The sequence below is a fragment of the Dunckerocampus dactyliophorus genome, chromosome 8 (assembly GCF_027744805.1).
Source record: "Dunckerocampus dactyliophorus isolate RoL2022-P2 chromosome 8, RoL_Ddac_1.1, whole genome shotgun sequence".
NCBI lineage: Eukaryota > Metazoa > Chordata > Actinopteri > Syngnathiformes > Syngnathidae > Dunckerocampus > Dunckerocampus dactyliophorus.
In genome coordinates this window covers 3,902,609-3,928,096 of record NC_072826.1, presented here as the reverse complement: position 1 = coordinate 3,928,096, position 25,488 = coordinate 3,902,609, and the positions used below count along the sequence as shown (strand labels likewise).

Here is a 25,488-nt window from a genome sequence, read left to right as displayed (position 1 = left end):
TTAATATTAAGTGCTTTGGGAGTTTTCTCCACATGAGGTAGCAGAATCAGGTCTTTCCCGAAACATTTCCACATCACCGCCAAAGCTTCCCCAGCCAGTCCGCCTCATTCCAGCACAGTCAGACGTATAAAATTCCCAGTGTGTGCCAGACCCGCCTCCTATCCTATAGTGTTTCTATTTATATGGCCACCGTGGAGCAGCCAGGTTTTAAATTTAGATGCTGAGTCTGGGTTTTCTTCTTCATCTGAAATTCATGAATAATTGAGGAGGAGAGGAGATGAGGTGGCGTTCATTGAGGAGATGGATGATCCAGGCATAGATTTCTTACTTACAGTAGTGCTTTACTTGAGGAGGGGAGGGGAAGAGGGGGTGTTGCTGTGGACTTTGAGCTGCAAACCCTACGGTATTTGAGTTCGGGGAAAGTTGGTTCCCCAGAAATAGCACACGGAGGATCATTGCAAGGTTTTTCCTCTGACCTCAAAATGCATGGCAGCGACCGAGTGAGAGGAAGGAGGAAAACATTTAAATGCAACGCAGAACATGGCGGCCCCATGGTCTTTTTATTTGTATTCATCTCAGATTTTCATTCTTGATTTTATTATTACACTATTACTACACTTTATTATTATTACACTATTTTCAATTCGTGGCCTTTTTGTGCACTGACCCACCACAGGAAAGTACTCGACTGCAATTTACAGGAGGTCCTCGGGCTGAAATTCTACTTAAATGAACACCTAAGTCACTCCAGAACACATGAAGAACATGTAAAAGTACAATAACCAAACATTAAATCCAAGAATTTAATGAAAGAATAAAATTGTGTCTTATTTATAATCTTATTTTTATCCTGTGGTTGTCTTGCACACTGGAAAGGGCGTTGCAAGGGAGGGAGAGACAGGCTTATTGGGAAGAGGAAGTGAAAGCGCCACAGGCCAATACAAAAGCAGCCACGGACCGCAAATAGCCCCCGAGCCGCACTTTGGACACCCCTGATTTAAACGTTCGTACCCTTGGAGCCTTTTCTTTAGCTGCATCACTTAATCTTCATCCATCTGACTCATTGCCTTCTTGATTTGCAACTTCATTTGGTCTGTGTGTGAATATTTACATATTTTATTGCTAAATCAATCCAAAGTCCGCGTAAACGGAAAAAAACAAATCAAATTATGTGATTCACTTGCTGCAGTGAAACCCAAAGATAAGAAATAAAAACGTTCTGTATGACTTTATTGTCATTTCATACTTTCCACAACCAAATAAAAAAAAATCACAACTTTTGTTTTGTTTCTCATAATATTTTCCTTTTTTAAAACGTTTTTTTGATAGATTAGATTTTTTAGAATGTGCCACGCGCCATCAAATAGCAGCCATGGGCCGCAAATGGCCCCCAAGCTGCACTATGGACACCCCTGATTTCAATGTCATACACTTGCAGCCTAGCCTGTCTTTACGGCATAATTTCAACTTCATCCATCTGACTGGCCGCCTTCTTGATCTCGGTCTTCATTTGCCGTTTAGATCTTGGTCATTTGTGGATGTTTATATATTTTATTGCTGAGCCCAGATAAATGGAAAAAAAACCCTAAATCAAATCACGTGATTGGCTCGCTGTGGTGACCCCAATCTGGAAAACCCGCAAGATAAAAACAAAAAAAAGTTCTATGTTAAGATGCAGAGTGAATAAAAGCCAATTAAGGAGAGCCGTGCCTCAGAGGTGACCGGCTTCAATCTACAGCTCTGCGCCTCGCAACATACTACATATTTATTTAGTACGAGATGTGCGAGACGAAGATAAACAGGCTTCTGCTGTTCAAAGGTCTCCTCCTCCCGTCTCCATGGAAACGCCATCTCAGTCTTTCACAGGCTGAGAGGCACAGAGCCCGTCTACATTCTGAATCAGGGCTGTGAATTATTCCACGTTATTCAGTGCTCACATTATGACTTTATTGCTGTTGATCACCGTGAACGACTGTTGCGGCGCGCGGGGCAAACATCTGCCCCCCCCCCCCCGTCCCCGAGCGAGCGTGCCAGCGTGCAAATGGCAACAGAAGGCAGCGCTGATGATGTTTGCACGCGGTAAAGTGCAGCATATACAACAATGCGGGGATATTGATGCACGTGAGAGGGTCGACTCAGGCGCACCTGAGAGAGTCGGGAGGACTGTGTCAGACACGCCTTGCGCAAGCAGGTCCACGTCGCCACCTCCTGTTGAGCTTCAATGGGGTTGTCATGGTGATAGCGGCTGGCAGCCCGATGCTGGCTGGCATCTCTTTGGCCGTGGACGGGGCTCAGGTGTGGAGTCGGGGTGTTTGCCTGAGCTAATGATAATCCTTACGGTTTACGTAGTTTCTTGCGAAACAAAGTACAGCACATGTTGACACAATTCAACACGACCGAGAAAGGAGTCGGAAGAAGCAGAGCTTATTGAATCCGAGCCTTTCTCCGTGTCTCAGCAATTACTGACGGACTTGTTCCTTCCTGGCTGGATGACGGCTGCCTTCCTGTGGGACTCACGGGAACAGGAGCCTCCACGTGTTGCTCCTGATGCTCGCTAATAAGGAAAAGTCGCAGCACCGGGACTTCCTCAAGGGAGGCTGCTAGAATTGTGTCAGTGGCTCTCATAAGGAGAAGCCAGACTGCACTGTATTTGTATTTAGTAGGGCTGCCACAAGATCTCGCAAAACTAAAACATCACAAGATTTCTCATTCGGAAAAAAAAACTGTCTCGTGGGCACTAAGCCTGGGACGATAATAAATTCATGAATTCATCACATAATAAATGAGAATACAGTGGATAATCAATATATTGCCATGTGCATGCATGACTGCTTTCCTCATCCCTCGCCACCAAACAAGTTCACTATGTGCATTGATTTTAGCACCTTGGCACGTTTGTTCCATAGAACAATGGCATGAATGGAGTGAGCCCTTTTGTCATACAGTCTCTTTGTCTGTGTGGGTGGAGGCGGGGCTGCTTGCATACACACAGAGTGCAGAAGAGTGTAATGCAGTAGAAATTATACAGTATTAGTAGACTGCAATACATTGTCATATATTTTATTTTTTTCATTGTACTTTTTTAAAAATGTTAATGCAGAATGCAGATTAGCTGTTTACAGTAATCCCTCGTTTATCACGGTTAATTGATTCCAGATCCAACCGCAATAAATCAATTTCCGTGAAGTAGGATTCAATATTACTAAACAGAATATTGTTGAAATAAGAGCACTAATATACGCAGCATACATACTGTGCACCAACATAAATTCTCATAAAACCCAAAATACGATTCACCACAAAGAAAAGAAAAAAAATGCTGAAGCAAACGAGAAAAAAGCTGACGACAAACAAAATAAAGAGTCAAAACATGCATCATGTTAGTAGACAAACACAAGGGACTAAACTACATTTAATGTGACAAAGTAGCTGCTTTCAAAACATAAAATGACAACTAAACACATTACATTTTCAAAATGATTTGAATGAAGACATTAACTTGTGAATGTATGAGCCCGTGGAAATCCTGCATGGAAGTATGAAGTGAAGTGAAGGTGAATATTCACAGTCGATCAATCGGTGATACGTCATCATTGGCCCGATTCATCAGCGGGCTCTAATTTTTACCATCATTGGAGCCCCGTAGACGCAAAATACCAACCCTACAGTCACCTTTACACTCATATCACCCAATATAGTTGACATAATCCGAGAAAATTTGAAGACATAAATAGGACGTGTTTCAATAAATATCTTCTGGACGTGTGGACAGGAAGTGCCGTCGGGGATCCAGAGTTGAGTTGTAGCTGGAGTATTTTACGACGACGACGATGATGATGACTGTCATTTTTATGTTATTATTGTGACTGTTAAGAGACTAATAATTATAAAATACTAAAAGCCTGTTGTTGGCAATCAAGCCTGGTGCGTGTTACTAGTGACACCTAGTGGCCAGTGTAGACTACAGTTCATTAAAGTCCTGTATTGCCTTAAACTGGTATTTTAGCTCATTTAACATTTTTTAATGCTTGAAAATGCTTAATGTAGGCCAAGAATACCTAACATGTTCGCATTTTTGGACTACTAACAGGCTGCAGTCAACCATGAAACATTTAGTAGTAGTAGTACTTTATTAATCCCACAGCAGGGAAATTCATCTGTTACAGCAGCAAGCAAGATACACAAGTATGTACACAAGTAAAGAATGCATAGTCATAGACAATGCATGCAATGCATAGACATAGACATTTATGAACTAATTCTTGAAAAAACGCAACGGAGCGAGAGACAACTGTACTCAACCCTGAGATTTATGAGTATTTGTTCCAGCTTTGTATTATGGCTTACAAAAGCAAATTAGTGTCATCTCTAATAACAGGGCTCATTAGTAATGAATTTGATTATTAGACACGCCGAAGGCCAAAAAATACAAATAAAAATGTTGCACGTGACATGCCCGAGCGTGGTAGGACTGTGGTAGTGCGTTAATATTAATATTAGTATTAATATTGCATCCACATGGTAGAAACAAACCTTGGTGGTGTGATGTGCGCATCTCCAGTCAGTCACAGTGGCATTTCCTGTCATTCTGCTCACGCCGGATATAAATATCTTGCCTATTTCAAAGTCACCAAAATACATTGGAGAGCGCTTTGTGTGCATGAGGCGCATGCACGGCAACTATTAGCAGCGAGGGTCCACGGGGAGATGCTAAAAATAGCCAACGTAATTTGCTTGATGTCGTTGCAATTATTATCTGCCGAGACGTGCAGTTGTTTGCCTTTGCCTCCTTTTTAGCGGCTTGACATGCAACACGGTGCTTTGATGAAATTACAAGGGAAGGAAGGAAGGAAGGAAAGACGAGGGAAAGGAAGGAAGGAGATGAGGAGTGTGCAGTGGCAGCAGGGACCCAAGCCGTTGGGAAATGTGCAGGGTTTTCCGAGTGGAACTTCATAACCATAATCTTACACAGTGTGCCTTCATTAGTGACCTTTTTATAGCATCACAGTCCTATTACCGCCGCTTCTTTTTTGTCCTGCCCTGCTGTAGCCATAATCTCCCGCAGTTTCAAATGAGGGGTTTGTTAGAAGCATAAATCTATTCTTGCCCTGACTCATTACAAATGGTGAATGTGATTATCGCCTCAGCTGGAGAGGTTAACTGTCACTTCTTGCTACTTTCAAAACAAGCCAGAGAGGGATGCAAAATGGAGCCAAGCTGCTTGAGAGTCGGGTCCCGGTCCGCTTGCAAGTGAACCAGGTTCAGTTGATTTGACCTCAAATATGAAGGATACACGGATCGGTCGTTCACCAGTGTTAAAATAGAAGCAAAAAGCATGCACAGATTTTAAAAAATTAAATACAATTTTTTTAAAAATGTACATGAATAAAAGCTAACGGTTAGAAGACTAAAGCTTTTTTTAATACAAGAAAAAAGTGTTTCATTTTATTTTTTCCTGATAAAAAAGTTTTAATTTCAAAAGAAAAGTTGTAATATAAAAGTAACAAAAAAAGTTTGAATTTTGAAACATCTCCAGCTCTTTTTTAATAAAATTAATAAAAAGTAAACAAAAAGTCTTCATTTTTACAAGAATAAAGTCATAATTTTATAAGAATGGCAAAAACCATATTGGCATCGAAAGACGTAATTTTACGATAAAGTGATTTTTATTTTCAGAAATGACAGCTAGCAAGAGAAAATGTGTTGTGTCTCTGCTGTGCTCTTCTCTCGGTGTGCGAGTATATTTGACAAGCTTTTCATGAACTCCAAGCCGAATATAAAATCAAGCTACGTATTCAACCCAGCAGATGACATTTTGGTGTGGAATATTTCAGCTACGTCACGTAAATGATCACAAAGCTGTCCAATCAAGTCCTCTATTTTATGTTCGTTGCTGCACCGACTTTGGTCACATGACAAAAGTACCAGTGTGAACGCAAAGCCGAGCACAACAAAGCACACGTGGAGTATGTTTTTAAGGATTGGCTCTGTGTATAAATAAGGATAATAAGAATTGCCTCTGACTGGATTGTGCAGCTGTACCTAATGTTCTGGAAAGCATCATTCACAGCTTCAGTCCTCGCAAACACTTTCCTCCAAGGCAGGAGGAGAGGCGCTCAGGGAGCAGGAAATAAACAGATAGGATCATTATTCACGTCTGCCACGATGCTATGGCAACAGTGTCCTCCTGCTCTGATTGGCGGTAGATAAGGTTGCCTCTTGAGCCATTTGGCCGCAGCCACTTTCACGGGGCGGGAGTGGACAAATGATTAGGTTGTGTCGTCAACGCCCGAGCCGTCAATCACCGTCTTTGCAAGGCCTGCCTTCATTTCCTCTAGACAAGTTACAGTGTAAGGAAGCCGTGCTCTTCATGTGTTGGCTTGTTTTTGCAGCCTGTTGATAGGTCGCAAATCATCTCGGGAGGAAAAGAAGATTTGATGCCTTTGCAACGTAATCAAACAGAAATAAGTCAATTTAAACTCATGACTCCATGGAGTCAAAATGTCTTCTTTTTGTTTACTTCACATGTCTGCTATTTCAGTGTGGAGCCCAAACACGGGAACACTGGATTAGATATTTAGATTTACTACCTGCAAACTTTATCTCAGCCATGGGAAGGATGTACATTTTGGGACACATCATCCATCAGTAGTTTACCTTGGAATCAGTGGGTGTTTCGGCCTTTCAACACTAAACGTCCTCATCAAAAGGCGGCCAACTACAGGGTGATCAAGCCTGAGCCCGTCTCCCATGCCCAATCATGAGTAAAGTAGTGCCTGGAAAGTGGAGGGAGATGAGCTAGGCAGTGAGGTAGGGATTATTGTGTCTATTGTGAGGTCATTCGAACTTACAATAAAAGGTTATTGTTCCAGCCATCAAGTCTGGTGTCTCACCGAACGTTTCAGTAATATTACTGACACCTAGTGATCACTGTAGAATACTACATATCATGTGGTCTTTAGAGGAAAGAAATAACTCATTTAAGACAGTTTGATGGCTGACAGGAAGTGACGTCGGGGGTTCACAGTTGAGTTTAAGCTTGTTGTGGGCTCTGGCCGCAAAATAGTAACCCATGTTATTATTATAATTATTATCATGATTATTATGTTACTGTTATTGTGCCTGTTGTGAGATAATTAAACGTGGATGAATGGATGGATGGCATCATGAAAAGAGAAAAAACAGACTGGATAATAACTGTTATTTTTTTAATTACATTATTTGAAGTCATTATTATTTAGGATTAATTAATATCCATTGTTGGTAATTGTTTGTTTTAGCTTTTTAAAAAAAACAAAAAAAAACAGTTATAGCATTTAATTGGTTCCAGATCCAACCGAGATAAGTGAATAAGTAGGATTCAATAATAATGACTGGAATATTTTTGTAGTTAGAGCATAGAAAACCTGTTTGATTTTCTAAATAGCATTTTCATCATTATTAGAGCCGCCTAGACATGAAATAACACCCCTATTGTCACCTTTACATTCTTATTATTCTCTGTTCATCATTCTCATTGCTCAACTGTAATACGCAGGCTACAGGATCACTGCAGGGACACAAGCGACAGGCGCTGCTTTAAAACATAGCAAGCTACTGAGCTAACTAGTTAGCCAACAATTCATTTATTCTAAACTTAAGAGATGGTTTCAAACAGAGTGGGGAAGAAGGACAAACTAAGAAGTCCAAAACTTACCACTTCCACAGGGAGTGGGAGAACAACTTTTTTTCCATTGTGTCATGTCGGACATGCCATGGCTGACTTCATGTACTAGTGTGAAGGTAACGTAATATAATGTCATGTCTCATCAATGTAACATCACTGACACCTAGTGACCGGAATAGTACATATACTGTACCTTGTCTTTTTTTTGACTAATAATAGGCCATAGTCAACCACGAAACAACGATCATTTATTAATTAACATTTTATTGATTAATTTTCAAAAAAACATACGTATCCAAATCCTAAATTACAGTATGCTGCCCTTGCTGTAAAAGGTGTGGACACCCCAGACATCAATAAATTTAGTCCAGGCAATATGACAACTAACGAGACAATGAACAACGAGAAACTGACAAGAAGTGCACAAATACTGGCCACTAAATAGACGCTGAGTAATGACAGCTGGGGAAGACACCAGGAAATGGAATGAGCCAATTGGCTGACACAGGAGGAGCAGGTGGAAACAGGGAAGGCACCAACACAGGAGGACAAACTCCTGATATGTACTGTATATTCTTTATGCATGTTGTATTTAAACCCACTAAAGACAGACCACAAGGCAAGGTAGCTCATCTCTATCTGTTACCTGTCTTTCAGATCCTGGCCATCATCTCCATCCTCTTCATCGTGCTGTCCACCATCGCCTTGTCTCTCAACACCCTACCAGAGCTGCAGGGCACAGACGAGTTCGGCCAGTACACGGACAACCCCCAGTTGGCCCACGTGGAAGCGGTGTGCATCGCCTGGTTCACCATGGAGTACCTGCTGCGCTTCCTCTCATCTCCCAACAAGTGGAAGTTCTTCAAAGGTCCCCTGAACGTCATCGACCTGCTGGCCATCTTGCCCTACTACGTCACCATCTTCCTGACGGAATCTAACAAGAGTGTGTTGCAGTTTCAGAACGTGCGGCGCGTGGTTCAGATTTTCCGGATAATGCGAATCCTGCGTATTCTGAAACTTGCTCGGCACTCCACAGGACTTCAGTCACTGGGGTTCACCTTAAGGAGAAGCTACAACGAGCTGGGCCTGCTCATTCTGTTTCTCGCCATGGGCATCATGATCTTCTCTAGTCTGGTGTTTTTTGCAGAGAAGGATGAGGAGGACACAAAGTTTAAAAGCATTCCAGCTTCTTTCTGGTGGGCAACTATCACCATGACCACAGTAGGCTACGGAGACATCTACCCCAAAACGCTCCTTGGCAAAATAGTCGGGGGTTTATGCTGCATTGCTGGAGTACTGGTGATAGCCCTACCTATTCCTATTATTGTTAACAACTTCTCAGAATTCTACAAGGAGCAAAAGAGACAAGAAAAAGCACTTAAACGCAGAGAGGCCCTGGAGAGGGCAAAGAGAAATGGTAGCATTGTTTCCATGAACTTGAAGGAAGCATTCGCCCGTAGTGCAGAACTGATGGACGTGGTGGTAGAGAAGAACGAGAGGCCTCAGGATAACCACCTCTCACCCAGCCGTTGGAAGTGGACTCCCAAGAGAGCGACGTCAGAAACGAGTTCCAACCGTTCCTTCAACACCCAGCACTTAGGATCGCCTAACAAGGGTCGAAACAGCAGTCCTCAAAAGCTAAACGTTCAAAAGCTGGAGGAAATGTACACCCAGATGGCCAAGACTCAGTCACAACCCAACCTCAACGCTAAAGACCGAGGTTCCAGGGTTGGGAAGCAGAGGGACGAGATAGAGCTGGGAGCGATACAGGATCACCATCCATCAACGCTGGGAACCAGAGAAGGGGTGGGCGACATGAAGAGTCTGTCCAGCATTGACAGCTACATCAGTTGTGCTACGGACTTCCAGGAGAATCCACGATATCCTCATAGCACTCAAGTGGACCTCTGCCATAGCAACAGTGCAGCTATAGCCTTGTCCCAGCACTCCGTGGCCAAAACAGGCCAGGAAACCAGCGGTGCACCCGTGCTGACTCCCGTAACAGTCTCAAAACCCTCCTGCTCAGAAAATGCAAGGAAATTCTTATTTTCCCGTAATGCGTCAAGAAGCCTTTTCTCCAAGGGAGGCTGCCGCAATGACAAGGAGCCCAGGCCGTCGCCACTCTCGGACAGCTCCGTCTTGTCCGACCACTCTCTGCTAAGCCCCGAGGTTTCCGTCTACACCACGGCCAGCAGCAGGACCCCGCCCAAGTCCCCGGAGAGGGCCGCCCTGGCCCCGACCGTCTTCACCTTCCATGACTCTTCCATCAGCAAATACATCGACGCTGACACGGATGACGATGAGCACCTACGCGACATCTCTGACGCCAGTCCCACAGATCGCCTGCTGAGCGACTCCAGCCCCAAACGCAGCATCAACATCAACTACCAGAGAGGCACCAACCATTTAGAAGCCGCCCACAAGATGCTAGGGCAAAACTGTCTATTCCCACGGGAGGGAATATGCGGGGTTCCTCACGAGAACCACGTGGGACCCGAGATAGGGCGCAGGCAAAAGGGGCGTCAAAACACTTTGGACAAAAGTCACTGAGTGCAGAGGTTCAAACTCTAAAGCAGGACATGAGTGCTTGTGATAGAAACACAGAGTCTCACTTCAAAAAGCACCTGAGCATGCCATTGGGCCACACGCTCAGACAGAACACAAAGGCCGACTCGGGGAGTAAAACATTTGGAAATACACAAATTTCACTGCCCCCTTCTTTCAACTCATTCCAATCGGATATTCCACAAGACAAATCAAGCACCCCAAAAATGTAGCCAGCAGGTCTGCTCAGAGATGCCATGGCATGTGCGTCTGAGGGTTCTCCCGACATTCTCCAGGAGGAACAGTCCCCGCCGTCCACTGTCCCGTTAGCTAGTCCCGCTAGTTTTTGTAGTCTTGGAGATACAGGAGAGGACCTAAAAAGCCTATAAGCTACTTCTTCGTGCCCTCCATTCCCAAACCTGGCCTTAGTCATTTGCATTTGTCGGGGGTGGAGCGGGGCGTGCATGTCTGTATTTATGTGTGTGTGTGCATGTGAGGATGATTGCTGATGGATGATGCGATGCTAATTCATGTATACACACTTCTAAGATTGTCCAAGCTGATTTATTTTTATATAGATAAGAGGAAAATACCTTATAGATACACGCTATTTGATGGTCTGCTTTGTCATAATCGCACGTGACACGTAATCCCACGTTAAGGATCGGCTTCAAGGAACGGAGGCTTGGGATACGGGAGGCTCCCGTCATCTGTTTGAAACGCAGTATTTTGTCACATGACATCACAACATAGTCACAACGCTGCCAGCGAACATTATCTTTTCGGAATGGATGAAAGAAGTAAGAGTTTTTTTGTTTGTTTTTTTTTTTAATTTATGGGTGACAGAGGCCACTTCATTAGGTACACTTGCACCATCGAACATGATTTAACACAAATACAAAAATAACAATGCTCAGTTTTGATTTAACAATGTGTTTATTACTGTTGCGTGCATTTTGTTCGCCATGCATCTTGTAGACAGGAAGTGAACAAACTATCCGTAACCGCTGATAGGTGAATTTCCGCAAAGTAGGATTCCTTATTTATAATTCTAATATTTTCATAGTTAGACCAGAGAAAACCTGTTTACGACCTTCTAAATATGTTTTTAACATGATTAGAGCTCTCTACACATAAAAAATACCCCTATGCCTTTACACTGGTATTACCCAGTATAGGAGACATAAGAGAAAATAAGACATAAATAAGACTCGTGCTTGTGTGTTTTTCTGTAAATGTGTTCGGTTGGGAGGGAAGCTGAGTGGTGGGCAGACAGGAAGTGATGTCGGAGTTTTAGCTCGCGGATGCAACAGTAGCCCGTGGTTTTATTAGGGATTTTTTTTTAAATTAGGGATTATTGTGCCTGCTGTGAGATCACTCAAAACTGCAATAAAAGCCTGTTGTTCCGGTGATCAAGTCTGGTGTCTCACCAAACGTTACAGTAACATTACTGACACCTAGTGACCACTGTAGAATACTACATATCAGGTGAATTAGGTGAATTTGGATTTTTGTTCAAAAATTTTTATGCTTGAAAATGCTTAGTCAAAAAATATGTAACATTGGCTTAAATATGCATATATTTTTACTAATAGTAGGACATATTCAACCAAAAAACAGCATAATTTATTAAACATATTTTTGAAAAACCGGGATAGAGTGAAGCCGCCAAATTCAACGTGCGACGTGGCGAGGGATAACTGCAGCTCTTAAAAGTGAGCATTTATTGACTTTGGAAAGGCATAAATGTGACGTGATCGGCTTGTGTAGGTGTACCTAATGTTGTGGCCAGCGTGTGTGCATGCCTCATGCCTACTGTCAACATGCACCAGATGGTTAACCATACAAAAACATGATTCATTTTAAACAGTCACAAATGTTCAGCATGCATTGGCCTTATTTTCACGTATAGGGGGCGCGGGAGGTTGTATATAATGAACATGATGTATAAATCTAATTTAAGGATACTACAGTATACATACACTGAACTGCACATAAGCTGTAAATGCTGAAACTGAAGACATGAAGAGCACAGCACACCCAGGGAAGATGCACACAGCTAAACTTCAAAATATAGATATATACAGTATATAGAGACATGCTTGGTTGCCATGGTGACAGCAACCATTGTTCAGTGTTTTAATTGGGGTGGCGAGGTCTGACTACACGTACGACAACACACACACACGCCTGCACCCATGACTCACTATGATGATCTGATGACGTCGTGTTTATGTCCCGTCCATGTCTAGGTGTTTTCATTAGGAGGAGAACCATGCACTTTAACGGCCTATTCATGCACAGAAAATTGTTCAATGCAGTTGACATGCAGCACACTTAGAAAAAAAATGCCTTTAAAGAGATGTCTGGCCCTTTAAGAGAAACATGGTCCATGAAAGGGGGCAGATCCTTGAAAAAATTTTACTTGCAGGGAAAAAAAGCGTCAATAGTCAAGGTCATATTTAATAGTAGTGAGACTTTTTTTTTTCCCACAAATCCCAATTTCATATTGTGTTTTGAAGTACAGCGAGGGAAACCACAGTGTGCAAGGAATAGCAATGAGGGTGGAAGAGTGGGAGTGTGTGTGTGTGTGTATGTGTGAGATAGTGTGACGCTTAATGGAAAAAGAATTCCCAAATGAATGTACGCATGACAAGGGAAAGCCTCCACGCTGACAGCATCCCGCCGAAGTGCAACCAAAGCATACGTGTACTGTACGCCCTATTAAGTATGATATTAAGCCCAAAATCAGTCAAACTTCAGTCAAATTTCGAGTTAAATTGTTTTAATGCCTTGAATAGCAATCTTTTAGCTGGAAATGACACAAGAAAGTTGTGTTAAAGGAAAACTGCACTTTTTTTGGAATTCTGAGGAAAGTCAATCATTTGCATCGTTCTAAAGCAGGGATGTCCAAACTTTTTCCACCGAGGGCCACATACTGAAAAATGAAAGGACGTAAGGGCCATTTTGACATTACACAAAAAATAAAATGCATCTCAGCCTTGTGATATAGGAAAAAAGCATATTATTAGTTTCAACTTTGCCAATTTTAGATACACTACACTTCAGTACCATCTAGTGGCTCAAATGTGACATGACAGTGACCATTGAATGATCAACTTAATGATTATATAGTCTAAAAAAAAAAAGCCAAAATTATCAATTATCGTCAATAATTTATAGCACAATTATCGACCAGCAAAATGTGTTATCGTGACAGGCCTACGGGAGCCTATCCCAGCTGACATTGGGCGAGAGGCGGGATACACCCTGGACTGGTCGCCAGCCAATCGAATCGCAGTGTTGTTTAAAAATGATGCCACATAACCGTATTGAATGGTTGCATTTCTTTTGCAATGTAGCGAGCGACACTGTCTGTGAGCGTGCACCATTTTGCTTATATTTGCAGACCAAACACCTCAGTAAGCGTTGACTGCCGGGACGAAGGCTCTGCTGCCCGAGCACCTCCATTGGTACTTCCCCTGAAATATTCCCACATACATTCCTCAGTAACCATCGCGTCTGTGCCTTCATTCATGTTGGCGTGGGCCGCCTCACGAACTAACTAACTGCAAACCCTGTGTAGCCACTCACTAGTAGCCCCGCCTCCACAAGGAGACTGAAAGAGAGGAGAGCTCGCTCTCTCAGTTCATTCCACTATGGAAGCAATGCGCACAGACAGATGAAGAGTGAACCCTCCTGTGGCACAGAGAGACGAGCAGATGAGACGCACATGCATACATGCACATGCCAATTCATCGAGGGCGTCATAATTATAATTAGAAATACCTGCTTTTTTTAATCGTTCCATTAATCGTGACAGGCCTAATCATATCGGCCTTGAGAAGCAGGAAGTTATCGGTATCATTTTGAAAAGATATGACAAAAAATAGATGTGAGATAACAATTGTGTAAAAAAAATGATAAAATGAAGATATAATAGTGATTATATTCTAAAATTTATATCTCTAATATCTTATTCCAGTCTTTCTTGTTGTTCTGCCACTTTCTTGTGCTATTTTCCTGCTACAAGACAATGAATTGGAAGTTTCATTTTCTTGGGGGGAAAAAAAAAAGCTGAATTATTTCAAGAAAAGGATGTAAAAAAAATTGCATTTTACTTCGAGCCTTTAAATGTCATATAAGGAGGCCGTTGCGCGGGGAAAAGGAGACCATAAACACAATGGACGTGTGCTCCTGTTCTTCTCTCATTCAGCTCACACTGATGAACGGCTCTCTAATTGGATTTCACTCATGGAACAAGATTAGGAAAAGCCAAGGCCAATGCATGCCCAACATTTCAGCACCCCGTCGACAACAATCAGCCCTGATCGATGACTGCTGATTGCCAATCATCACCATCAATTGACACGCGTCACTCTACAGGACGTTTGGAGCGCACTTCCACGCTGTCTGCACGCATCACCATCTGTCCAATCACGGCGCTTTTCAACATAAACGCAGTCAGGGATGATTTTTGGCTGAAACCTATGACGACAATCAATATTTCACGAGTAGACAGCAAACACCACAGGAGAGGCTTGTAGATGGAAGTCAAACAAACAGCACACTAAAGTTATGGGCGGTGCTTTCTCGCATCAATTTAGTAGGACATCCAACAAAAAGCAACAATACACTCGTCCCTCGTTAATCGGCTGGTTGGATCATTGAACTTTTCCGCGACATTAATACATGGACTATTTTTGTAATTATGGCATTGAAAACCTGTTTACAATGTTCTAGATAAGGTTTTTAACATTATTACAGCCCGTAAGACATGAAATAACACCTATATAGTCATCTTTACATTTAGGCATAAATAAGATACCTGACTCACGTTAGCAGTTCCTTGACTCCTTCTGGACCGCATACTTCCACCATTACCGCGAACTCATCACTTGACTCGTCACTAAGGTTCCACAGGGAACACATTTACTGTGACACTGCTTGAGCAGTAGTTTTATTTACGTCTTAAATGGCTTATTTGCTCCTATTTTGTCTACTATATACTACTTTATACGAGTGTAAAGCCATTTAAAGCCGCCATAAATTATTATTATAATGTATTACAATACATCGATTTATTGTAAAGGAATGGAACAAAATAAGAGTAAATAAGCCATTTAAAAGTCGTAAATCAAACTCCTGCTGTAGCAGTGTCACAGTAAATGTGTTCCCTAGAGAACCATAGTGGCGGAGGATCGCTGGAAGTCCAAAGGAAAACAAGGAACTGCGAACGTGTGAGTCTGTTATCTTATTGATGCATAATATGTCTTATTTTCGCAGATTATACCTACAATATTGGGTAATACAAATGTAAAAGTGACTATATGGGTGTTATTTCATGTCTTGCCATTTAAAGGCGCCATTACAGTACATTGCTGTACTGTCATACTTTGTTATACATTATTGTAATAATGTATTGATGTACTTCTGCCATTAATGGCGACTTTAAATGGCTTTACACTCTTACCCAACACGGTAGACAAAATAAGAGTAAAGTAAGACATAAATAAACCACCTGCTGAGCAGTGTCACAGTAAATGTGTTCCCTAGGGAAGCTTCAGTGACAACCCAGTGCCTGTCTCACCGAACAATTACTGACACCTAGTGGCCAATGTAGAATACTACAGTCACAATTAGATTGCTTCTTCTGCCTTGTATTTGTATTTTAGTTCATTTCGGTAGTTCATTTAGCCATTTCTATCGAAGAATATGTACAATTTGCTTAAATATTTTTTACCTTTTACTAATAATAGCCCATGTTCATCCACTTAAACAGCAGTCATTCATGAATACATTTTTGAAAAACCGTGATAGCGTGAGGACGACTGTAACACCGTTTATGAAATTGTATTTTAAACTGGAAAGCGAGTTTTTTTTCAAGTCACCCCAAAAATGTCTGTTTTCTACTAACAGCAGTGCTTTTTGGTACACAATCTTGTGGAATTGTCCTGAGATTCTAGTGATTCGTGGTACAAAAACAAGTTTTAATACCTAGACTGTGATACTGTGACATGATTTTTTTTTTTTTTTTACTATTACTTAAAGCACAGCTGTTCAGTTTGGTCACATGATAACACAATAGAGTACTTTTCCCCATAACAAGGCACTCCCAGCTGTACAGACGTGTGTTTATGTCTAAAATCCGGAAAGTTTGAGGCTGCGTTCACACTTTTGCTCCGCTAGGACGGTTCATGTGGTCAAGCAAGAACGCCATCATCCGAACGCCGATGTGCACCAAACCAGTGACCTCTGGTGCGATTCAAAAGCATGCAGGAATTATTTTTTTATGTCAAATTGAAGGCAAAAGGTTACGTGACTAAAAATGTTGAACAAAAAAAATTTGCGATTTTTTCTGATTAAAAAAAAAGTTTTAATTTCACAAGAAAAGTTTTTTAAAGTCATTTAAAAAAGTAAAAATAAAGGCATAACTGTACATAAGAATAAATTCATAATTTTAAGGTCAATACAGACACGGACTAGTGTTAAAATGACAGAAAAAGCACGCAAACATTTGATTTTTATTGATTTTTATTTGATTTTTTTAATTTTACAAGACTAAAGGCAAAAACGTTACACGACTAAAAATGCTATTTCACAAAAAAAAGTTGCCTTTTTTTTCCTGTTAAAAAAAAAGTTTAATTTCACAAGAAAAGTTTTGAAAAGTCATTTTAATAAGTAACAAAAAGTCAGAATTTTACGAGAATAAAACCATAATTTTGAGGTCAAACGTGAGCACGGACTTGAAAATTAGAGCAAAAAGTATGCAGATGTTTTTGTTTTATTTGACATGAATAAAGCCAAAATGTTAGATGACTTTAAGTGCTTCATTACAAACAAAAAGTAGATTTTTTTTCTGATTAAAAAAAAGTTTTAATGTCAAAAGAAAAGTTTTTAAAAGTACTTTTGAAAAGCAACAAAGTCAAAATTTTGACATTTTTTAAATTTCACAATAAAGGCAAAATGTTACATGACTGAAAGTGTTTTATTACAAAAAAGTTGATTTTTTTTCTGATAAAAGTTCTTAATTTCACAAGAAAAGTTTTAAAAAATAATTTAAAAAAGTAACAAAGTCATAATTGTACAAAAATAAAGCCATAATTTTGAGGTCAAACGTGAACACGGACACGGGCTTTAAAATAACAGCAAAAGTCAGGCTGACTTTTTTTTTTATTTCAATTTGACAAGAATAAAGGCAAAAGTTAGTTTTACTTTTTAGTTTTAGTAGTTTAAAAGTAGTTGAAAAGTAGTTTTAAAAAGTAACAAAAAGTTATAATTGTACCAGAAGAAAGCTGTCCTATCAAGTCCTTTCTTTATGAACATGTTTTTTTTTACTGTGCAGCTTTTGGTCACATGATTAAAATGCCAGCATGAACGCTAAGCCAAGCGCACATTTTCACATTTTCACAATTTCACCCGGACCACAAGTGTGACCGCAGCCTTGCTGTCATTAGAAAGGATTCCAGCCCCTCTAGCGCTGTGTTACAGGGCTGGGGTCCATTCGGGGGCGTCGGTGTGCAGGAGAAGCGACAAGGAAAAAAAAGCACGCGTTGACTGGAGAAAGGAGAAGAAATACTCCAAACATATAATCTCTATTTTTCTACAATTGAAAGCTCTCAGTGGAATTGACCCCGACCTTGCCTAAGCCATCGGTCTTTGTAAAGTACACACTCTTTCCAGGGAAAAGAACAAAAAGATTGACAAAATCTCTTATACAACGTTGTTTGTAGGTCCCGAGCTTTTCTGTTTTGTACGAAAAAAACAACATAACAAAAAAAAGCAACACATTTCTACCTGTTGACTTTCTATGCTGTCGTTTGTGTATTCATGTTCTATTGTTCGGTGCATGTCGTAACTTTGCCGCCGTGGCTGCTTGTGGCGCACACGCAGCCATGTCCTTCTTGTCTTGTGAGGAAGAAAAAAGAAAAAAAAGAAAAAAGAAAAACAACAATGTCAATGTCCCGAGATGTTTCTATTTCTTTCAGGAAAAGCGAGCGTTCCCCTCCCTCGGATGACTCCGAATCAAATAAAGCAGATCACTTTACATTTTCATGAAGAATGTCTGACTTTCATTGCCGTCTTGAGTAGATGAATACTTGCAGAGTGAGGATGATGAGGAGGAGGTCATATGAAGAGGAAGGTAAGGTCAGTGGGGCAGGAGCAGGCCTCCAGCCTCCTGACAGGCCTCCATGCGCCTCTGCATTGGGGGTTCCCCACTGCCTGCCAGTGGAGAGGCTGCCTCCTGCTGGCGAGTACCGGTACTTCAACATTCTCATGCGGAACAATGTCGCCTTCTACTGGCAGTCACGTGCAAACGTTTGTGATTATTCCTGAGAGAAGAACTACGAAAAACAAGATCACCTCCTTTCTTGGCTGGCTGGACATTCCACTCATTTATTCTCACAAAATGACATCTGTACAATAATAATAATACCGTTTTAATCTTATAATTTACAATGTTTCATTCTTGTAAAACTACAACTTTAAAAAAGAATGATACTCTAGTTCTATTCTTGAAATATTGCAACTTTTAGAAATAATATCATTTTATTTTTGCAATACTGCAACTTAAATACTGTTTTATTCCCCCAATATTACAACTTAAAAATTAAGTTTTTTATTCTCAACATATTGCAACTTAAAAAAAATGTTTTTTGCTCGCAATACTACAATTTAAAAAAAATCAACTTCTATTCTTGAAATATTGCAACTTTTTAAAATAATATTTTATTTTTGCAGATATTGCAACTTTAAAAAAATACTGTTTTTTTCTCACGATATTACACCTTAAGAAAATAATACAGTTTTAATCTTTGCAATTTTATAATTTAAGAAAAGTTATAGTGTTACTTTCACAATATTATCACTTTTAAAAGTTGTTTCATTCTCACAGTATTACATGTTCAAAAAATGGGTTTATTCTCGCAGTATTGCAACTTTAAAAATAATAATACTCAATAGTTCTGTTTTTGCAATATTGCAACTTTGAAAACAAGTTTTATTCTCACAATACTACACCCATCCATTTTCTGTGCCACTTATCCTAATTAGGGTCGCGGGAGGCGGGGTCCACCCTGGACTGGTGGCCAGCCAAAGGCAGGGCACATATAGACAAGCAACCATTCACACTCACATTCACACCTATGGACAATTTAGAGTCTCCAATTAGCCTAACATGCATGTTTTTGGAATGTGGGAGGAAACCGGAGTACCCGGAGAAAACCCACACACGCACGAGGAGAACATGCAAACTCCACACAGAAATGCCCAACAGAGATTCAAACCCAGGTCTTCCCGATCTCCAGACCGTGTGGCCAACACTCAGCCACTGTGCCGTCCACAATATTACAACTTTTTTAAAATGAACTGCTTTATTTTCACAACATGACAACCCTAACAGTGAGAATACTGGACTTGTATTCTTGAAATAGAGTCATTCCCCCAAAAATTTGGTTTTATTTTTGCAATATTGCAATTTTTAAGTTTTATTCTTCCAATATTACAACTTTAAAAAATAAGTTTTATTCTTGAAATATTATAACTTAAAAAAAATAGTTTTATTCTCAGTCTTACAACTTAAAAAAAACAATAGTTTTATTCTTGAAGCATTATTTCTTAAAAAAGTATATAAACATTAGTTCTTGTTGTATTACAACTTTTTTAAAACCTATTCATACTAGATATTTCTTTGTGTAATAATTAATATCACATTATTTTTTTCATTTTGCACATTTTTTCTCTCTTTTTATTCCCCTTTTGAGCCTGGCCTTCATGCTGTTTCACAGGATTCAAATTGTGTATCCAAAGTAAGTTGAAGTGGGCTGCATACCAAAACAACGTGCATAGCCAGTAAATCGCCTCCCTTGTTTATTATTATTGTAGGAATTCAAATCAATAATAATAATAATAATAATAATGAATACCATCTTATGAAGGCATATGATCATGATGACTGTTCAGTGCTCATATTTGGTCATGATGTTGTAGTGTGCACCCTCACCCGTCCTCCTCACTGTCGGTCCTGCCGTCGCCCGCACAGTACCGGTGTCCGGCAGCCAGAGCAGGCGGCTGGCACTCCACGCACACGTGGAGACCCCCCCTCAGGTGTCGCATCCAGCGGGTGTGCGGGCCCCCGTTGTGCTGGCATCCTTTGGTCATGGAGCTCAGCTCAAACTGGACACAATACCTGAAATGTTGAGAAAAAAATGAAAGCGCACACTTAAAGGTCACCCACCGACCAGTGCAGACGTGTTACCCAATAGTGTCGTTGCTGTCCGGGATGTGTCGCTTCTTCCTGGCGTTGCCATAGCCACCCGTGGTAATCAGAGCCGGCACTGCCCACAGAGAATCCATGATCACCAAATCATTTACTTCCGGGCCTCGTGATGGACGTTAAAATGACCACGCGTTGTGTCTCATTGGCTGAAAGTGATCTTCACACTGGAAAACATGAGCACTGTTTCTCACCCAGCGCGCTGAGACAGTGTCCCTGCTGGGTCCAGTAGCGTGCACAGCCGGCGTGCTCCTCCAGATGGGGGCAGGGTTTGCCAGCATTGACTCGATCCTGCAGGACGGTCCTGGTCCGTCTGCGGACGGTGGCCCTGCAGGGCTCCAAACAGCCGGACCACTCGCTCCACTCACTCACCACGCAGGACACAGCTGGGGGGGAGGGAGACCATTATTTTACTTATGTTAATGTATAGTTTTATTACATTGTTTACATTGTCTATTTTTATTAGCATTGTGCATTTCATCATGCATGTTCATTTCTGTTGGTATTAATGTGTGTGTAGCGAATGCGTATGGTAGTTCTATGAAAGCATGTTAGACATTATTTGAAAGTGCATTTTGCTCATATGAATGATTGTTTTGTAGTTATAGTCATGTCATTTTTCTTATGTACATTTTTCTTTTTGTATTTTTAGTTTTATGAATGTATATTTTTCATTTACACTAATGTATATTTGTATTCACACTATTGGTATAATTTTATTTATATTCATGTACATTTTTATTCATATCAATGTGTATTTTTATTTTAATGAATGTATTTTTGTTCATGCATATTTTTAAAATAAAAATCATTTTATTTATACTAATGCTTTTTTATTCACATTGTGTATTTTTTATTTGCATTAATGCTTTTATTTACATTAATGTGCATTGTTATTGATATTAATGTATATTTGTATTTATATTAATGTGCATTTTTATTTATATTATGTATTTTTATTTATAATTAACATCAAATTTTAATAACTTGCATTTTTATTAATAATTAATGTAAAATTGTATTAATATTAACGCACATTTTTATATATATATAATGTATTTTTATTTATAATTAATGCACATTTTTATTAATATTAACATGCATTTTTATTTCTAATGAATGTACGTTTTTATTAATATTAATGTGCATTTTTATTTCTAATGAATGTAGTTTTTATTAATATTAATGTGCATTTTTATTAATATTAACATGCATTTTTATTTGTATTAATATGTATTTTTATTTATAATTAATGTACATTTTTATTTCTATTTATATGCATCTTTATTCAGAATTAATGTACATTTTTATTCATACTGATATGCATTTTTAACGCTACTCCAGACAAAACCAACCCAAAGTTTCATTGGTCAACTTTTCGTGCATGAAAGCAGTGCTTGGGTATCCAACTGGCGGGCCGTAGGCTAAACACGGACCACGGATGACAGCAAACCGCCCCCCGCAAGCTCAGTTTAATACATTTTTGCAGCAGATTCCTAAAACCGGCAGAGCATTCCTGTCCTTAAAGAGCTTCTGTCACATAGAGGATCTTTGATTGTGTTTGTGTCATCAGTGGGGTGTTTAGACACAGCAGAGCATGTGTGTCATATAAAGGATCTTTGACAAGCATCGTGTTACTTGTGTTGTAATTGATGAGGATAGTTTGGTGTGGTGAGGTGTAAAAGTGGAGGCATCTTTGCGGAGGCTCTTACCCGGACATGCGGTGTGGTAGTCATGGCAGCAGTCCACGGTGCCCACGCAGGCTTGGTCACAATAGCAGGTACCAAAGGAGCGATCTGACCTCCATCCCTTGCTGACACACGACGCGTTCCGGCCAGCGCAACACGTGTGCGCCGCGTCCCGGCAGTCCGACACGACCGAGCAGACAAGGAGTGAAACCAGCGTGGCGCCGAGGAACGTGAAGTAAGTCGTGCGCCTCATCGTGGAGACTCGGATGGAATATTCCTGGAGGTTTAGCATGAGCGTTTTTTAAACTGTGCTGGTGGGAGGTCAGCGCGCTGTGACCTCGTCTTCTCTTAAAGGGACAGCGCACTAAATGGCCGACTCAAAAGTGCTCTGAGGGGAAAAAAGTGCCCAAACTCATCTGCAGATAGAACGTATCGCCATCAGAAAATAAAAATATGCCTTTGCTAAGACGATAATGCCCAAAAAACAAAAAAGTAAAGGTAATTTATGCACTGGATTGAGTGTAATAAACTTGAACAGGATCGTGCAAGCAGGAGGAGTGATGCAGTAAAGATAAAAGTTCACATTAAATGAAGGTTTCCACAAGTCCTGTAAGGACAAAGAGTGCCGGGGGTTTACCGGGTCACAGTCTCCATGGCAACTGCACATTGTGTTTGCTTAAAATGATGTGGCCTCTGCTGATGTGTGTGTGAGCGTCAATAGGGCGGCTTAGTGAAGGCTCGGGTTTATTCATGCAAAAACACCAACAGACTCACTCACGTGCGCGTACGGAGGGTAGATTCCACCCCCAAACACTCATCACATCATTTATTATTATTATTATTATTCTTATCATCATACTGCTCCCATAAAGTGCTTCTAATGGGAAAACATCATCAGTTGCACTTCATCAATTCAAAACCGAAGCCCTCAAAAATAAAAGTATGTCGTCTGTGGGTTTCAAATGTGATGAAGTGTCTTTTTACAAAGCATTTCTTTCATTTTTACATTGCAAATGATGTCAAATATTGCCATTTTCATTCATGTTGGGTCAACAGGGCCTTAAATGTTCACATTTTTTACAGTTCGTTGTAAAACATTAATACGCTTTTATTTATTATGATGTAATATATGAGATAATTAGACAAATCATTCTGGGAATATACTGTAATACAATTATTATTTTTTTAGCTTACTAATATTAATCATATTTTTAATAAGTAAGAAAACAAATGTTGATCATATAAATATTAATAATAATTACAAAAATATAACCAAATGAGATCATAATGTAGTCATTTTATTAATTATATTTTCAATTATATTTTCTTTATACTTAATAAAATGTTGACAATATAAAAATAATAAAAAATATAATAATGAGAAAAATAAGGTAGTATAAATAAGTAGTATAAGTTTCATTTATTACTATATAATATATGATATAATTACACAAATAATTCCAGGAATATTACACAATTATTATAATTTCATATTTTCATATATTATAATATTTTCATATATTATTCAAATTTTATAATATATTCATATATTATAATATGGTACAGTTAAACAAATAATTCCACAAATATAACATTATTATAATAAAAAAATATATTTTGTAATATTTTTTAATACTTCAAATGTTGAGCATATAAATCAACATCGAATATAATCATTATAAAAAATTTATTAAATCGACTGCGATTGGCTGGCGACCGCTCCAGGGTGTACCCCGCCTCTCGCCCAAAGTCAGCTGGGATAGGCTCCAGCATGCCCCCGCGACCATACAGAGGATAAGCGGCATAGAAAGTGGATGGATGGAAATAAATCAATGAGATAAATATAAAGACATACTGTAAAATATACTTTTGTGCATACAGTATGCATTAATAAGGGGGGAATTAAACAGTACTGCTACTAATATTGTGTGTGTGTGTGTGTGTGTGTGTGTGTGTGTGTGTGTATATATTTAGCAGTCTCACTGGTAAGACTACACACAGAGCTCACGTGCCAAAGTGCTGCTAGTAAACAAGGCCACCAGTGTTTGGGAGTGAAAACAAGCACTTGATCCAACAATAAGCAACCTTCTTGGAGGTTTAAAGTTCAAATACATAAGCTGCCCACTCTGCAGCTGCCAATAAACAAATAGTACATCAAATACTAAACTACTGAGATGCTGCAGCTTGTATTTCAACAGCCTGCAGTTTATTATAACTTGAAATGAAACTTGGGATATACTTTGAGTAGTCATTTGCTATCCACTGACAAAGAGTCAGCACGCAGCCATTATTGCCGAAATAAATAATAGCTAAGCAACACCGGTGAGCAAGATAATCCTGTCTCGGTAGCGTCATGTTCCGGGGCTGCATGAGTGCTGAGCTGCGGTTCATTAAGGGAAAGATGAATTCCAACACGTCTATGCAAGTTTAATATCAATCTGTTGAGAAGATTGTGTATGAGATTTATATCTACTTTTTAAAATTTAGATTAAAGTGTAGTTTGTGCACACCTGGAGGTAAGAAGGACTCGAACAAATTAGGATTTGACCAACTGCACCTGTTGATTTGTCCTAATCAAATATCATGACATCACTACTACCACATCACTACTATCAGGAGAACCAGAGTATAGAGCTGAGGGAGCCACCTGGCGTGGCCCAGAAAGGTGCACTGTATTCGGGTACACTCTCTGAGCAGCCGGTGTGACGCCACGGAGGTCTCTGGCAAACCTTTTGCACTTTTCGAACACCGCGGCGCTGGCATTTCAGGTGGCTCGGGGGAAGTTACGACAGGCAGTTGAAGTCACAGGCAGGATCAAAAAAGGTCATCTCGCCTCACTGGGGTTTTTTAAAATTAGATTTATCAGTATGACGTAATAATTACCTCATATTGGCCCGATAAGAAGTCTATGTACCAGGGGTGTCACAAGATCTCGCGAGATTTGTCATTCAGGAAAAACATGTGTGGTGGTCACTAGGCCTGGGACGATAAGAAATGAATGAATTAATCACACGATAAATGAAAATGAAGAGGATAATCAATATATTGCCACGTGCACGCGTGTCTGTTTTCCTCTTCTCCCGCCTCCAAAGAGGCAGGAAGAGGATTCACTCTGTGAGCCCTTTGTCTCGGTGGGTGGAGACGGGGCCGCTAGCATACACACACAGTGCAGAAGAGTGGAACGTAACAGAAATTAAAGTAGTAGATTGTCTTTTTTTTCTCCATTGCAGTCCTCTTAAAAGTCATGTTAAAATCTCGTCCGGTTCTCGTAGATCCAATCCCGTGTATCGTCTCGTGTCATGAAAGCGAGGGTG

General features: G+C 40.1%; 3 protein-coding genes across 3 annotated transcripts in view; 2 read left to right on the top strand and 1 right to left on the bottom strand.

The window, feature by feature from the left end:
• kcnb1 (potassium voltage-gated channel, Shab-related subfamily, member 1) overlaps positions 1-18,792 on the top strand; it is a 43,376-nt gene extending 24,584 nt beyond the window's left edge. The window contains exon 3 of the mRNA XM_054783679.1: positions 8,324-18,792. Within this exon, the coding sequence (XP_054639654.1) occupies positions 8,324-10,216 (1,893 nt within the window). The 3' untranslated portion in view covers positions 10,217-18,792. The remainder of the gene's footprint in view (positions 1-8,323) is intronic.
• si:dkey-7k24.5 (somatomedin-B and thrombospondin type-1 domain-containing protein) lies at positions 16,600-22,759 on the bottom strand. Its single transcript, XM_054783684.1, has 5 exons — positions 22,199-22,759; positions 20,681-20,872; positions 20,469-20,547; positions 20,214-20,399; positions 16,600-18,455 (listed from the first exon to the last, which is right to left on the bottom strand). Exons 1-5 carry the CDS (start codon positions 22,464-22,466, stop codon positions 18,338-18,340), a joined length of 843 nt encoding a protein of 280 aa, XP_054639659.1. The 5' UTR covers positions 22,467-22,759; the 3' UTR covers positions 16,600-18,337.
• rdh20 (retinol dehydrogenase 20) overlaps positions 22,143-25,488 on the top strand; it is an 8,925-nt gene continuing 5,579 nt past the window's right edge. Inside the window, exon 1 of the mRNA XM_054783683.1 lies at positions 22,143-22,409. The gene's annotated coding sequence lies outside the window, so the exon portion shown is untranslated. The remainder of the gene's footprint in view (positions 22,410-25,488) is intronic.

Bases quoted from the DNA above. Each gene is read 5' to 3' on its own strand.
- si:dkey-7k24.5 (XM_054783684.1), bottom strand. From the start codon at position 22,466: ATGCTAAACCTCCAGGAATATTCCATCCGAGTCTCCACGATGAGGCGC. The intron at 20,873-22,198 runs GTAAGAGCCTCC...CCTCCCCCCCAG, and splicing joins CTACCACACCGCATGTCCGG to CTGTGTCCTGCGTGGTGAGT. The intron at 20,400-20,468 runs GTAACACGTCTG...TCAACATTTCAG, and splicing joins GACAGCAACGACACTATTGG to GTATTGTGTCCAGTTTGAGC.